Consider the following 17,487-nt stretch of genomic DNA (forward strand, 5'->3'; position numbering starts at 1 on the left):
TCAGTAAAGGAAAACAACTCAGCCTTACAGGGCAAAAGGAAAAACCGTCACAACCAACCTGCCAGAAAGAAAAAATCAACCAACCGAGACAGATGATCCTGAACCAAAAACATCATCAACAGCATTGGTTAAGTATGCAAGGGTTGAGGAATATTCTCCTGAATTTTTTGACAGGCAAGTGTATACTAAATAACTTTGTTTCCGGTAGTAGTATGCAAGGTTTTTGTTATCGCCTCCTAAACAATTCATAAAGGTTGATCACCTCATGTAGTTATTTTTCATACAGGCATCCTGACATCTTATCTCAGTGGGATCCGGATAACGAAAAGCTATGGGCAGATATCGAAAAGGGCTTTTACAGCTCGTGACCCATTAGCATTGATCCGATCCAAACAATTTTTCCAAAAGGTTCTTCCTACTGCACACCCAGTCCACAGTGCCCCTCTTTCTCACTTAGGATGATGCAGCTCTTTAAAAAATCCACACCTTCCCCCCGACCTATTCATCCGTTACTTCAGGGACAGAAACTCACTGAGCGGGATGAACAACAAATCAGAGGTTGGACGGTGGATGCTTCTCTTGATAGCCAGCAAACATTGGCGTCATATGAGGGTAGACCACACCTATTTATATCAAGGGAGGAGTTGTGCACGCTGAGACCACGTGCTTGGCTCAATAACAGTGTATGTACATGTTACTCCACTTTGTTTAGTTCTCATGCGTTGTCGACATTTATGCTTTACAAGTTGGTTATGTAGGTCATACACTGGATGTGTTGCGCATTCAATGACTCAGGGCTCAAAAGATTCACCTATGACTTTTATTGTGTGTGTCTGGGGATTCTGGTAAGGAAACGTCTATGTGAATCATTTTTGTACATTACAATTTATGAACAATTGATAATTCATCATTGTACAGGAAATGGTATTGGTCCTAAAGAAAATGATGAACTTTCCGAACGGGCCAAATCCAGTGTATGTTGAATTGGGTGAACACTTTGGTGCCGATACAAGACATTTTGACAACGTAGCAACTTCAAAGAAAAAATGGGTAAGTCTCTTTGCCGTATGATAAGTTATTATCATCATAACACCAGAACAATGGATATGTGTTTTTCTTTATAAATACGCGTAATATACCTAGTTACAATTGTTAGTTGTTGCAGTAGTTTTTTCCTGTATATATCACCTGTCATTGGTGGGTGTATGCATTTGATGTCTCCGAAAAAAGGTTGTTCGTACTGGATAACATACACACTAAACCACCTGATACAGTAAGGAGCAGGCTAGATGCATATGCGGTATCACAACATCTCATCACCCTCAAGCTCTATTTAATCTTTGTTATTGTATTCTATTTAAGTGTGTTGTTTGTGTTTTAGGCAAGGCTCATTAAAGACATAGCACAGGTGGCTATCCCGACTTATAAGTCACTAAAAAAGGGCTGCCTTGCACATATGCCTCTATTCTAATACAACCAAATGAGTGGGTCTCCCCTCAAAATCTTGCAATGTATTAATTGTTTAGTTACATTGAGATGCATAATGGTTCTCCTAATACAATCTGTTTTTTCGATTCACATAGTTTTGATTGTGGTGTGTATGCAATAAAATTCATGGAGTACTGGACCGAAGGAGGGAAACTAAATGGCTGGAATTATGTGAGCTTCCAAAATTATATATCTTATTAAATTATTTTTTAAACACAGGTCAATATCTATACTTACATGCGGTTATTTAACATTAATTTCCATATGCAAGACCTCGTCAAGTTATATAGGTTGGAAATAATGCTTGACATCATCCTATGTCAAAAAAATTCAGCCATCAGAGATGTCTCACATTCCCTTGACAACCGTGCAGATTGCTCGTTATATAGTTCCTCACATCCTTTTCTGAGTAACTCAACTTCAATGACCCACCAACCTCGTTCGCCAGTGTGAGATAAGTCTTATTGGGCTGTATGTCAGCCTCATCGTTGTTCTGAATCACACACTTGGCATGCATGGTCAGTTCCATGTACTAATGTAATGCACAACTTGGTTGGCAAAACACGGGTGGGTGTGCTTCAATTCTAATTTGGACACCATCCAATTATCCTTTTGCCTATCAAGCATCATGTACATCCTTGCTTTGCATCTGGCTGTTGTTATTCTCATTACCCGAGTTGCTGCCTTCACTCGAGACTCCCGATAACCTTCATGACTGAAGTGTATCGATTGGTTAATAGGTATCTTTGATTCTTTCCTGGTCTTGTCAAAGTTGGTATTCCTAATCCTAGTCACAAACCCAAGTTTCTTTGCATAATTACAATAGAACTCTTGTGCCTTCTGCAACGAATCAAATCTCAATCCTTCGTATGGAATTTCCTCTATTGGAATTCCAGTGTGATCCGGCAACTGCAAATCCATTCAGAAAAAATATCATTCAACACAAAAAAAACACTAAATTAATTAATTTCCAATATCTCGCTAATTTTATGACAAGAATAAATTATGTTTTACCCCTCATGATTGATTGCCGTAGCATCATCTTCTAATTGAACAACGTCTATAGATTCTTTCCCCTAGAATCAATAACTGAGGACATATCACAAAACAAGATAACCATCCATCATTCGACACTAATAAAAACACTACCAATAATCACTTATCACTTTATAATACCTACTAATAAACAACCAAAACTAAATTGATATAAAACATCACTATCCATGATCATATCCATAAAAAAAATTAATCAAAGCTGCAAACACCAGCTCAACATGGTGAACAAAAGATTAATAAAACAAATCAAATGTAGAAAATGTAACATCATTCTAGCATAATTGAAAGAAAGAAAATCCACACCAATTCTAATTAAACAAACGAAATCACAATCCTTCCAACAAAGTGTATCACTGTTACTAACTCAACAATAATAACATAAAAAATAAGTTGCAAATAGACATAACCAAATATACTACTAATACACAAATTACCTTGTCCACAAGTGGTGTGTCATCTTCACTCAGAGATGAAACATTAACATCGGTGAAATTAAAATGATCATTCACATCATGTGTAGTGTTGTATGATGCTTCTTCACCAATTGATGGATCGATCGACGTAATGTGGTACGCTTGCCTTCAACGGAGACACATACACCTTTCTCCTATGGATTTTAAAAACTATTTGTCAACGAGAGTGGCTGTTCACGTTGCCGGTGGTCTGTAAGGGCTGTTCACCTTGATCATATGGAGGTGGAAGGCTATGGCTCAACAGAGGTAGAACGCTATGGCTCAATGTGCATCAACGACAATGACAACCCCTATTTTGGGGTGAGATAACGGTGCGTATGATGACTTTGTCTCTCACGGGAATTACGGTGATCAAAAATTGGTTCGCAAGGAAGAGTCTGTGTCACAAATCAAACGGCGATTGCAGATTCTTATTGACGTAAACAAATTCAGGACGGAGAGATTACCAGGGATGGTTGAGGAGAAGGGGTTGTGTGACACCTTCATACACTCACGTCGCAGTTCTCTTCCACGGGACTGTTGGTGCAACCAAGTGGGATCTGGGGGAAGGGGCAGTCACTGTCGAACGGTCATGGCGGCATCCCGGTGACTGAAAATATTCCACGAGGGAGACACGGTCGGCAATGAGAAATAGGATTAGGGTTGCGTGATGGGTTGCACCGCAGGCTTCTCTTTCAACGTGCTTAAGACTCATGCACTGTTACAATTCTTCATACTTTCAAAATTCTACATCATGGAACCCACTTTAATTCCTAATTGAGTTAACAAATTATATTTAATTATTTTTAGTTCTTGTTGGTAATAGTTGGCAGACTTAAGTTTTGTCAATATATATTATAATATATAATATATTAAGGATGCGAATAGGATAGTGTAGGGTATACCCTAAACTCGCACCCAACCTGTAAGCAAATCTGCACTATATCCTATTTTGTCCGCAACGAATCGGATAGACAATCTTACCTGATTAGATTAGGTACTCGCGAGTAGGGTACATGTTGCCAACTCTTGAAAACACACGGGAATGACCGAGAGAGGGGGCTTGTGGGGTTTGGCGCGACACAATAACTATGTTTCTAGGTGACTTATATACGTATAAAAAACTAAAAAAAATAAAAAATATATGGTAAACTATTAAGTAAACAAACATTCGATGTTCATGTTTGACTAATTTTTTTAGATATAGAAAAAAATTGTGTAATTCACCGTAATAGATAGTTGGTGTATTTTTCTTTAATATGGATTTAATTTTTTTTAATTTTAAGTAACAAATTGAACCCTCAAATTTAGAGAAGTAGAGAAATCTGAGGATTGAATTTTATAATGTACAAATCGGACCTTTCGATTTGTGTTGAAATAATTTTTTTCTATCGTGAAGCAAATCGAACTCTTCAATTTACATATTTAATTTTTTTAATATTAAAATAGAAAAACTCAAATCTAACTCTCAAACTTGTGTATTTAAAAAAAATTCACATAAAAAAGATACATAAACTCTTCATATTGTTTCAAAACACCAAGGTAGCGTTTGTTTGCAAGACAAAGACTAAGATTGAGAGATAGAGACCGAGTGACAGAGACAGAAATATATATCAGTATTGTGTTTGGTGTAGAAGTATACAAGACTGAATTATGTCTCAGTATCCTATTTAGTTTGAAATAAAAGTAGAGACTAAAAGACTTAAAATTATAAAAATGCCCTTAATTTTAAAATACAACCCTAACCCCCAAATCCAATTTGATTTTTCTCAGAATGCAACCCTAGCCCCCTTTCTCCTCTCCTCTACCCTTTCTCCTCTCCTTTCCCGTGAAGGAATCCTCTGGTCTTACCCGCCGCCGGTAGCACCTCCAAGGATCCCTCTTCACGCCACTATTCCTACAATCGCAAACAAAAATCCCTCGGCCTCTTGTGCACCGAGTATTCCTTTCTTTCCTTTTTTTTTCCTTCTTTATTCATACTAATTTTTCTTACACCTGCTCTTTTTGTATATTTTAAATTAAAAGTATCAAATTTTGTTTGGGTGCAGTTTCTTGAAATTGTATAATAAGGACATCATCCACTTGATTGGCCTCGACGATGTAGCTTTTCGATTAGGTATTTTATAACCCTTCAATACCTATAATTTATAATTATTGTTTTCCAATTTTTAAATTTTTTTCGGGGGCAAAATTTTCAGGTGTTGAGAGGCGGCAGATCTATGATATAGTGAACGTCTTAGAGAGTGTCGGGGTGAGGTTTCTTGTTATATTTATTTAGTTTAGTTATTTCTTGAAACAAATTTAATTTTTGTTTCAAAACCTTTTATTAATGATAATAATTGGTTCTTAGTTGTTTGTTTGTTTCGTTTAATGTTGGTTGACTTGTAGGTGCTTTTTAGAAAAGCTAAGAATCAGTATACTTGGAAAGAGTTTGCTGCTATTCCACCTTCAAGTATCTTGAGTTGATCAATATTTTATAAGTTTATTTATGATAATTACTATATAGAAAAACAAAAAAGATGACTTGAGAACTATTCATCATAATTATGTTGTTATTATCACTCTTTTTCCTTATCAAAATTAGTGCACACTTATTATGGTATGTTATCTTGAATTATTGTAGTTGTATACTTTTCTCATACACCTATAGAAAAATCCAAAACTTGTAATCTCTAGTTGAGTTTTTCTGTTAGTAACCTAGCTATGTTAAAGGTAGACATATGAATTATGCTTTGATGATTTGGATTGCTGTTAACTGTGTTTGGGAGTGTTTTATGGTTTTATCTTAAAGTAACACTTTCTCTCCCAACTTTGTGAGTTATGATATTAGTTAGTTTGCTAGTAAGTGTACTTGGGAGTGTGTTTCTCAAAATGGCAAGGTGGAAGAATAGAGGAAGTAAAACTGTAAAAGTATTGAGATATTTAGAAGATTAGAATTAGATTAAATTGGGAATGTATTCTATCAATTTGATTTGTCCGATTGACAACATTAAGTATGATGTTATACAATATTCAATATGAAATCTGCAAGAAAATTTGTTTTGATTATCTATTAAATAATTTTATTAGGACTAGTTGATTGATTATTGTGTTGTATTACTATTTCTTGATCGTTGTTTTGATTTTTGGTTACTCTTAATTGTATAGCAGCCTGGTTAATAATGGCTTCTACAAGTAGAAGATCTACAAGTGGTTCCTATGGCAGCGGCAATGTAACGGGTGAACGTTTTTGTGAGTGTGGTTTAAGAGTTCCGTTACAAGTCTCAAATAGCATTACCAACCCGGGTAGAAAGTATTATGCCTGTCTTGTAAGACGATGTGGATGGTTTAGATGGGCAGGTCCAAGTATCCAACATGCTGAAGTTGCAGATGATCGCTCTTGTCATTTGAATTCCAATTTGAAGTCAATCGACCGAGTTGAAAATCTGCATAATGATGTTGTATTTCTGAAAATTTTAGCGGTCTTTCAGCTTTTGTATTTGTAGTCTGTATTGTCCTGGTCATAGTATTGTTGTTTAAGTTATAGTTTGACATTTGAATTGAAACAGACAAATGACAAATTTTGTAAATTAGTTTGAGTATATGTTTTAGTATATTTTTTTAAATACAAAATGAGTACATAACAGTAAACTTCATGCTGAATTCACCAACAAACAAGCAAGGAAGACTTAAAACAAATGCTTGTGTTTGACATAAGTCTTAATAACGATCTAATTAATATAAATAAATTTACAATTGTAAGGATTGTGATCAACAGAGAGACTACTGTTATAAAATATTAAGCCACCTAAATTTCTGGATATTCAGGTTATATTCTGTAGCTGAAAAATGAGCAATTGTTGGTCTAATAACCATACATGTTATTCCACTCCCTTTTCAACTCCAAGTCATACTGTAATCTTTCTCCTGTTGAATTTAATCATATAAGAAAAGTTCAACGTTGTTTGTTATCATTGAACTTATGATTTTCTATTATTTATTCTTCCGCTCTAAAAGCTCACGTCTAATTCTACTATTCATTCTTTCGCCTAACGACAGTTGGCCACTACTTCTATCCCTAAAGTAAACAAATAACGTAAGCATAAAGAACAATATCAAATCTTCATGCTTGGATCTCATCTCTTCATAAAAATACATGCATCGCTTAATAATTTTCGACCGTTCAATTTCTTCCTAGCAAAGTCATTACATTAAAAAACGCATAAACATTCAACTTAATCTAACACTTCTTCATGCAAAATATGCTATATCTTCTTAGAACCAAAAAGAAGAATAAGAAACTGGAATCAAAAGACATGTAACTCTATTTACATCTAAATTTTATTTTAGTTTCAATTGAAAATTAAAATATAAAATACAATAGAAACACAGTAGAAGTGATAATATCGATTTTTCTCTCTCATTTCATAAACTGAAAGTAAATTTTTCAGTTACTTTAAGCAAATCAAAGTCTTCCAAAAGCTGTTGTGGTTGAGATTAAAAGAGTTGTGTTAAGAGTTATTACTTCGAATCATCCATGATTATTATACAAACTATATTAATGTGGTTGAGATTATTCATCCTAAGAAGTTAACCAATAAAACGTGAAAAGGCTATTAGAATTTATTGATCTAAACTGTAGAGTCTCATTGTAACCAGTTGACCAGCTAAGGAGTGTAAAATTTAGTTAGTTATACTAATTAGCAAGACCCCAATAAATTAACAAATTAGATTCTGATAAAATTAGTTAGAGTTATACTAACTAACAAGGTCTTAACAAGTCAAGCAACTAAAAAGAGAAAAGTTAATTAGACTTGTGCAAATTAAATAATTCAAATTAACTTAATAATTATTAATTTTGAAGATTCAATAGACTCAAGACTCTCTTAATTTTTACTCTTTAAGATAAAATAAAAATTCTACTTCATTTGATAAGAGAGGGGTTTAATAAAGATAATAGCAACTTAGTCAACTCCTAAAATATGCACAATTTGCAAAACTGATGATGATTAACACGTTTCCCTAACAAAGTGCAACCCAATTTCAAAAAAAGTGCTTGGTCCAGTTATATAAAATTTGATTACCTATAGTTGAATAACGTTGGCATTGTCACAGTATATTACTGGAGTACCACTACTCTTAACTATAACTAAGCTAATAAAATTTTCATCCATAGGATTTCAGAAGTTACATCAGAGAGGGCCTTAAACTCAATTTCAGGTTTTCAACACTAGATTTTTTTTACACAATGCTGTTAAGAGTAACATGAAAAAGCAGGTAAATTGATATAAATCAAGCAACTAAACCTGAACTACATTACAACACCTTTAACATTATATAAATCAGACAGTCTACTCTTGTTTTTTCAGCAAAGGAACAAAATCTAAACTATATTAAAACACAAGGCAAAGAATTTCTTCAACTTCAATGCTACTACTTCACACCATTAACAAAATAATGACAAACCAAGCAAAATAGTAACTTGTCTCATTTTAAATTTTAATTTTCCCAAATCAAAATAGCCAAACAAAACAAAAGCTTAACAAGTTCTGAGTACAAATACACCTTTCAAATACAAACAAATTTGATTTAAATATTACACAACAGTAATGGTTAAATTCAGAGATCAAATTGAATATTAGAAGAAGAGAAAAGTCCTATTACTAGGTCACAAACAAATACACAGATTAGGGCACGACTGAAAAAATGAAAAGAATCCGTAAATTAAACAACATTTGTATAAAACTAACCTGAGTCAGAGCAGCTAAGATGACGAGTTAGTGGTTGACATCGACAAGAACCGGGGAGAGGTGGCAGCTTCGTTCTTCGATTGTCCTGTGAAGGAGAAAATGCCGAGATGAGAAGAAAGGGGTTACGGAGATGAACTTGAAAGCGGCAAATCACTTACGTAGCGATGGCTAGGCCAGCGGCAACGAGATGGCCGTTCTTAAAATGGTGCTTCAGAGGCTACAGTAAAAAAGATGAAAAAAATGGAGTCACAAGGATTTGTTTAATAATGAAGCCCTAATTTATATTAGGATTAGGATTAATGTTAGAATTATTGAATTAAAATGGGGTAATTTAGATACAAATTATAATTAAAATTTATGTATCCGTCTTTAAAATGTTTTTTCTCCAATATCCATACTTTTTTGAGGTATTGAAATACCTACATTTTAAAGACAGAAACAATTTAAGTACCAATCTCTAATCCAACAAACATAATACTAAGTTTCTGTCTCACTGTCTCATTCCAGTTTTTGCAAACAAACTCTCCCCAAAAGTTCAATACCAAGTGTCCATGTTCTTAGTTGAACACTTGAACCCTGCTAATAAGGCCTTCAAAACAAAAATGGAAGAATAAAATAATTTCATTTTGCTATTCTTTTCGTGATTATCTCTCTGTCTCTCTCATGGCCGTTGCGGCATTCAAATCATCCTCCAGAAGAGGAAACCAAAACCATTCAAATTCCACCTCCGCAACTTCTGCCAGATCCTCCCGCCAGGAATCACGAACCAAAGCCCCCATTCGAAGGTCAAGGAGCGTAAGCGCGTTTTCCAGGGGCAGTTCGGACATTTCTACTGAATTCCTCAACAAGAGAGACAACCCTCTCTTCTGCAGCGTCACCCCTTCATCACCACCCGGTAACGACGACGCCCAACCGCCGCCCAGCTCACTTCTTCTAGAAGCCTCCGATTTCGACAGACCCACACCATCTGCTTCCAATCCCAATAACAAGGCCTCCGGTCCACGTGGCCGTCACGTGACGCGAAATGTTGATGCCAAGGGAGGGTCATGGTCCTCGTCAACGGGTCGGAGCTTGTCGAGATCGGATGCGGGTCGCCGCACTCGATCCGCTTCTCAATGTCCGGCTTCGAGGCGGCTATGGAGTTATTCAACTTCTGAGGTAATGCAATTATTTTGTTGGAGTGGAGTGGCTGTATGTGAATCTGGAATCTACTACTATAGTTCTAAAGCTCTTTTATCATGTAATCAAATCCAATAGAGCAACATGTGTTGAATCATTTGAATCAAAATGATGGAGAGGCTGAGGGATATGTAAATCATAGGGTACAAGCCGGGTGATTGAAATGGAGGAGTGCTTCAGGTTTTATCCGTAGCAAAAAGTGTACCAGTAAATCTTTATGGTAAATTTTACGACTGAATGTTGGTGGTAAGAGGGAAACACCAACATAAGCTTAATGTTGTGGAGACAAAGATGCCTAAATGGATGTGTGGACACATTAAACTACACTATATAGGATTAGGAATTATTTTAGAGAGAGATTTGGCCAGTTGGAGGTTCGATTTTACTCATTTTAGGGAAAGTGGATTAGATGGTAGGCATTCTTGTAGCTAAAGACAGAGGGAGATGTATTAAATGAGATTTTATATATAAATGGTTTAAAGTTAGATATGATATATAATAGGGCACCTTCACGGTTTTTGGCTTTTTGATCTATGTAACTCAAACTACCTAGTGGGACAAGGTTACAAGGCTTAATTGTGTTTCATTGTTGTTGCTGCCTCTTCTGTTTAGGCTACACCGGCCTTACTTAAATCTCTTTTCAGGGGAGGTTACTGTTATTTTTACATGGTGTATAACGTCAAATTTTATAAAATAGATGGACGTTGTTTATACCGGAATTTTTTGGGAGGTCAATATATATTTTTTAAAAATGGGATTCACATTGAATTTCACTGGACTTCAAGGGAGGTTAATGTTATTTGCTTTATTTTATTTTACCGTTTTCCTGCACCCATGTGGGATATGGAAGAAGGATATGAAAGGAAGTATACTTATTTGCATCTGTTTTTTGTGTAGAGCGAAACTGATGCTTTAGATAGCAGTGATCTGAGGTTTGTTGAGAGTAATAGAAAAGGTGGTTTGTTTGGAAGTGATAGTGGTATGGTGGATCAAGTGAGAGATCTGCGCAGGTGGTCTAGTCAGCATTCATCTACCGAGGTTTCTGACTCTTTTGCTGCAACTTTGGTATTTTTTCCACCCTTACTGTTGTATATGTGATGCCAAGATGAGGAGGTGTTAACTTATTGTTCAGTGCTGATTAATTATTATGTTTGTATGGCAGTCTAGCTTGGAAACTCAGAGGTGTGCAGATGCAGTTTCTATGGTGAGCTCTGGATATGGATCTGATGTGAAAACTATCAAAGCTGTTAGTGAAAAGATGGTGTGTGATAGGAAATTTTCTACTCTTTCCTAGTTATCCATGTTCATGTCTGCCTGAAAACAAAGAGAAGAAAACCTTCATCTTTATTGTTATAGATGCATATGTCCTATGTCTAGAAGATCTGAACTCATGCTAAGAAGAGATAGTAGTTCTTCCTTACTGATAACTTTTGTACAATTTTGGTTGTTCTATGCTCCTGCAGTCAGTACAAGGAGGTCCGCTGGTAACCAGTGATGTATACGAGACAGTTCGCTCTGAAGTGAGGCGTGCTATTTCTGAGATTCAGACTGATCTTGAGAGTGTAAATTTCATGATATCCTGATTTGTCCATGCCGACTATAAGTCTGCTGGTTCTATTTGAAATGTTGAATTGATTCAAGCAATATTGATACATTATGCAACTTTATGTGAAATTTGCATACATTTTTGTCTTCTGTCATTTCTTGTTTATTGCAGGCATGATCTCATGTTATCTTAAATCTTTGTATTCTTCCTCTCATCATAAGTTTTGTTTTCTAGATGCACTTAAGAACTTTATGATCTGAGTGAAATGCAAATTCTTTCTTTAGAGGATAAACTTTTACCATTAGCATAAAACTTGTAACAACTGCATATATTTGCTTGTTCTATGTGGAAGACTTCTGCTTTGCTTCATTCAGTTTTTTACTAAAGAAGGTGGTACTGACATTCTTGGTTGAGAACATCGCAAATGCTCTCCTTTGACTTTCATCACAAGCTCTTTCAAACACTTACAGAAAATCTTGCTTCCACAAAAGTAGTAGCTTTGTCACGCTTTGCTCTAATCTATTTCCTTATAGCTGCCTTGCCATATTGGCAACCTGTCATGACCCGATGCGGCCATGTACGAACATAGGATTATTCTCCTGAAATGTTACCCTTATCTCTGATGCATCTGTTTCTTTTCCCACTGAATCCCCCTTTTTACTTCCTCTTGTACCTCCTTTCACAAACTTCTAGAATCTTCCCACTTGAAAATGATATTAATATGAAAACGGTGTATCACATTAATTTTTCATTCTCACTCCCTTTCATGTTCAGAAATAGAAAAGAAACACAAGATAAAAGGAAACACCATTGGTTCTTTGTTGGACTGCAAATCTCTTACCATCTTTCCTACTAAAATTCTGCCAAAGCCATCAGACTCTACTTCCCTTTAGGTACTAACTGACTACCAGCACTACCAATGCCCCTTGTTATGTGTGCAGGTCACACTTTCCAGCTTCAACAGCTGGTACAATTCCCTTGGTAACTTTCCACCTCTTTCCACCATAGGGTTGGGTAAGAGAAATATTCATAAAGCTTTCATCTATAAGCACTTGAGCAAAAACCCTTAAACCTGTTAAATTTATTTTATTTCTCACAAGACTTGCTCAATTTATTCCTTGATTACTGTTTCATGTCTACTTGGCATTTCTGGTTGTGCATCATAACATCTAAATAGTTGACTCTTATTGAAATGTCAATGCATGTTTGTCCAACTTTTAAATCACTACAATTATTGCAAAAGTATGTTTAATGGCAACCTGCTTTCGGCTTTTTGGAAATTTAGGCTATCCAAAGGAGTAATGCCACTGCTATTGCTGTTACCAACATAGCTGATATTCCTCCTTGCTTGGTAAACCCGGATGCGGAAGAATTGGTTTTTGAGATCAGAAGAGAGTATGCCCAAAAACTTGAAGAGGTGATTATCCCCTTTATGGTTTGTGCATATAGTATGGTTAGCTCCTTCCCCATCCAAGAAACGAGAGCAAGCCCTTGCCCTGTATTTCTAAAAGTTTTGATTTTCCCTATTGTGGATGGTTCTTATTATTGATGACATGATTTTTCGTTTTTTTTCTCTCATTTTAAAATTTCCTTTCATGCTTTAATGGAAACTCTCAAAAGAAGCCAATTCTTTCTCCTGGTGATGCTGTTATGTACATTCGTCCTTGTTCAGTTGTATTCTCTATCTGCATTCTACTCTCCTTTCTCTTCACATGAACTCTATTTAGTAGACCTTGTCATACATGCAGTCCCAGGAGCGAGCTAGAAATCTTAGAGCAAACCTGGCTGTTGAAGAACATTGTGGACAGGAACTGGACAGAATCTTGAAAGAAGTTTTACCTTATCCAAAGACCCCTAATGTGCAGAAGTCTCATCCAACAAGAAAAGTATGTTCTTTTATATTAATTTTTTTAATGCACCTTTCCATATGTGTTTTTTTTCATAATTCATAATTGGTCTATCTCAATATGTAGTATGTTTTATGTTGTACATGGATCTGTATTCTTTACAAGTACATATCTAGAGAGGAAAGCTTTTCAAAAGCAGAAAGTACTAGTGTGAAAGCTTGATGATTGTCTTGTTTTAAAACCTATATCAAGCATATGCTTCATCCTTTAATTATGTTTCTTTTTTCTTTTTTTTTTTGTTTTGGGGGGGGGGGGGGGGGATTAATAGACAGATATGTTCGACATTTTGTTATACTTGAAGGAGTAATCTTCTGTGAATGCTTGAGGAAAACCTCTTTAGCCTATGGTCCTCATATATACACTTTTTGCATAATGGCAATCTCTAATATAAGAAAACAAGTCCTAATTGATATCTACAAATATCTACATATCTATAATTGATATATGAAGAATCGTATCAAATCATACTATATTCTCAACGCTCCCCCTGAAGCTGGAGCATATACATCATATGCACCAAGCTTGTTACAAATGTAGTCGGTACGAGGACCTCTAAGATTTTATAAGAATAGCCAATTGATCATTAAAAGTCTGAAGTAGAGTCACGTATAAAATTATTTATAAAGACACGGATTCAATAAGCGAAACATGGCTGGGTTCTTTGGCAATAACTCCATAACCATCTGTTAAAGTGATAAATGTTGGTAAGACAGGTGTAGAAAGAGAGAGAAAAGGGATTTACTAGCAGCCATGTGGTCAGAGGCACAGAAATCAATTATCTTAGAACTTGGTTTATTACTAGCATGAGAGATGCAAGATAGGATTACTGTGACAACAGTGGTAATAGGAGATTGATTCTGTTTCCTGCCCTTAATTGAATGTGCTCTTGGAATTTTGCTTTAGAAGTAGCAATATGCTATTTGCCAGAACAAACTGCAATCTTTTTCTCTTTCGCTTGATGGAGTCTTGTCTGAACAACATTCATTGCTTTCTCTAGAAATTCATGAAAGAATAACGTGTCCTAGGTATATCATGGTCGTTTGCGGTAGGAGCATTAGGAACCACAAATCGTCTGCATCCACAGCCCCCTCAACCATATGTCCTCTTCGATCTCCACAAATCGTCCACCACAAAGTCACCATGGTAGTTGGTTCTACTAAATTTGAAGATGAATAGATTTTGGGTGGAGGAAGTCTGAGAAGGTGAGTAATCAAATCTTCCATATTAGGAACCGTCTGATCAGTTAGGATCTGATCACGGATATGGTCGAATTGCGAGTGCATTGCACATAGAACCAGCACCATGTACAAGTTATCAAACTTTGTTTCAGATTCTCTAGCATGTCAGCCTGCAAAATCAATTTCAACTCTACTACAAAAGCATCTGCCTGGGTAACTAAATTTGTCATATCCTTATCTGTCTGCTTATGGGATGGCAATTTCTGAGCTAAATCATGTGTTAAATACATCATTTTCTAGAATGATGAGAAAGTTTTTAAAGACCATCAATTATCCAAAATTGCAGGTTCCATTGACTGCCACAACAAGGCACACAACTAATAAGCAAATTTTAGCATGCAATCACAGAGGGGCTGGTGGTAAAGCCTTTCCATCACTGATTATAGATATAAAAAAGGAATACCATCCTAGCTTCCTTATTCTTTTAGAAACTCATGGGCAGTGGACAAAAGGGTCAGTTGGTGGGAAAACGGGGTTTGATAGCTCACATGTTATTGAAGCTGCTGACCATGTGTCTATATCTATAATTGATGTATGAAGGAATCTTAACAAATCATACTATAATCTCAACACTACTAATTAATTTTGAATACAAGATTTCCATACATATGAACTTCAAACATGAAATGACACATCTCAGTCAAACATTTTCTTGTTTGATACATGTGACTTGATTATAAGCATTTTTTATTTAACTAATTAATCAGGTTGCTCTCTGAAATGGGTGAAGATAATGTTGTAGTGGTTGTGATGGATTTTTGGGATATGAGAATTAATGCCTTGTTTGATATGGTGCTTTTGTTTAAGTTTTTTTTGATATTGCATTGTTTAATATGGTAAGTTGGTGACAGAATAGCATAGAAAGAAGGCGGATGTCAAAACGTCTTGCAGAAGATGCAAAGGCTTATTTTGATGAGTGTGTTTCGCTATCAACATTTGATAGTTCAGATTTCTCATCACAAGATGATCCTCCCGTCACTTCCGTGGGGCCCCATATTCCATCTGATAGTTATGAATGTTTACTCCAGGCAAGTCATCCCTTTAGTTTCTATTTCATCAGTAGCTTCTTCAATAAAAACAGTCCCCTCTTGATTTGTTTCACTGCATAATTCTTTTCTGAATCGGTTAAGAAATTCTCTAATAGAGACTATTTTCTTATATACTGAATCATTCCATCAAAAAGCGAAAATATAATACTTTTAGATTTAAAGATCGCTTAGAACATTCTTTTTTTAAGCTTGATTCTTTTGATTAGAGTACACAAATAAATAAATATCAATGTAATTATTTCATATTTTTAACGAGAAATTTTCTTTAATTTGAGACAAGTCTGTTTTAGTGCTTCTCATTAGTTTAAAAGGGTAGCTTGTGATTGCAACCCCCAATTTGGGGGGTTAGGCAATATATGAACAGGAATTGTTCCACATGTCCAAACCATTATAAGCACTTCTCCAACGTTTTCTCTTATATTGGGGTTTCTTATTTTGTCCATACATGTTTGGCTGCTCATCCATCTAAGCATTCTCATCTCTATCACAATAAGTTTATGTCCATGCTTACCTTTTGCCGTCCCAACAATCTCTACCATATAACATAGCTAGTCTAATGACAGTGCGATAAAATTTATCCTTAAGTTTTAGAAGGTTTTTTTTGTCACATATAAAACCAGACGTACTTCACCACTTTGACCAGCCCATTTGAATCCTATGTTCTATATCCTTGATTTCTCTATTATCTTGTACAATAAACTCAAGATATTTAATTCTCTTGTGGTAGGATTCTTTCTCCAATTTTCATTTTTGTGTTAGTGTTTTCCCTCCTTGTCCCGAACTTACTTTCATGTGTTGCTTTACTACGGCTTATTTACAAACATCTAAAGTTTCTCCTCACAAGGACGATATCGTCGGCAAAAAGTATGCATCTTAGGGCTGGTTCTTAGATATGTTCGGAAAGCAGTTCCAAAGCCAATGTAAACAGATGTGAATTTAGAGTTGACTCTTGTTGTTGTCCTATACCAATGAAAAATTCCTCTATTACATCACTTGAGTTTTCACACTAGATGTAACTTTACATATCCTTAATTGTACAAATATATTATGCAATCCTTCCTCCCTTCTTTTTCAAAACCTTTCATAAGACTTCTCTTGACACCCTATTGTATGCCTTTTCCAAATTGGTAAAACACCATTTGTAGATCCTTCTTGTTACTCTATTACCCCTCCATTGTATCACTCTAGGATTTATTTTTCTTTGGTGCAAAATTCTAAGTGCAAAAGTTGTTTAGCAGTGGAATTGTCTTCTACGTTTACTTTTTCCGCAAACTAAGTACAATTGATTAGGGTCATTTATGTGAACTTTCTGGACATTATTACTAGTAGTTATGTGGTGTCTGAACACGTTCCTAAAAGAAACTTTTACACATCACACAGGAATCAGCTTCTCATAGACAATTGATTAGTAGAAACTATGACGTTTCACAACCATGTACTGTCATCGATACTGCTGGCTCCCCGGAATCAGGTTGTAAATCTCACTTCTCATTTTCACAGAAGTCACCTGAGACTTCTGGATTTGCAGATGACATCCAACAATACATAAAGATGTTTGAAAAGAATGTATTAAAGTCACCAAATATGAGATCAGGTTATCATGACATTCGTGAATACAGTTATCAATCTCCAACGGAGAGTTTGTTGGTTGATAGGGTGATACTAAAAAACAGAATTGAGGCTGGTGGTTTGCTGCTTTGTAGTGGCGGTAGTATATTATGGTCAAAATATTGTGGGATAGGAATTTGACCAGGAAGTATGGATTAACCTATTGTTACTAATGTAACTGTATTCGTATCATTTTCCCAAGCAGTATAACTGTACATATGCCTGATTTGCTTTC

The 17,487-nt window shown here is 35.6% G+C and overlaps 1 protein-coding gene across 8 annotated transcripts; it reads left to right on the plus strand.

The window, feature by feature from the left end:
- The first annotated feature begins 9,084 nt into the window (after positions 1 to 9,084).
- On the plus strand, positions 9,085 to 17,487 carry LOC112770767 (uncharacterized). Of its 8 annotated transcripts, none has more exons than XR_011875859.1 (8): positions 9,085 to 9,883; positions 10,802 to 10,969; positions 11,067 to 11,165; positions 11,368 to 11,466; positions 12,736 to 12,867; positions 13,199 to 13,336; positions 14,383 to 15,623; positions 17,025 to 17,487. XR_011875859.1 is itself a non-coding variant. In XM_025815166.3 (8 exons), exons 1-8 carry the CDS (start codon positions 9,389 to 9,391, stop codon positions 17,391 to 17,393), a joined length of 1,677 nt encoding a protein of 558 aa, XP_025670951.1. In that variant the 5' UTR covers positions 9,085 to 9,388; the 3' UTR covers positions 17,394 to 17,487. The 8 variants fall into 8 exon arrangements, 7 of the variants coding, with proteins under 7 accessions (XP_025670951.1, XP_072080103.1, XP_072080105.1 ...); XM_025815166.3 differs by having other exon boundaries at positions 15,447 to 15,623; XM_072224002.1 differs by having other exon boundaries at positions 15,447 to 15,623; positions 17,145 to 17,487.

Source organism: Arachis hypogaea, chromosome 18 (assembly GCF_003086295.3).
Source record: "Arachis hypogaea cultivar Tifrunner chromosome 18, arahy.Tifrunner.gnm2.J5K5, whole genome shotgun sequence".
NCBI lineage: Eukaryota > Viridiplantae > Streptophyta > Magnoliopsida > Fabales > Fabaceae > Arachis > Arachis hypogaea.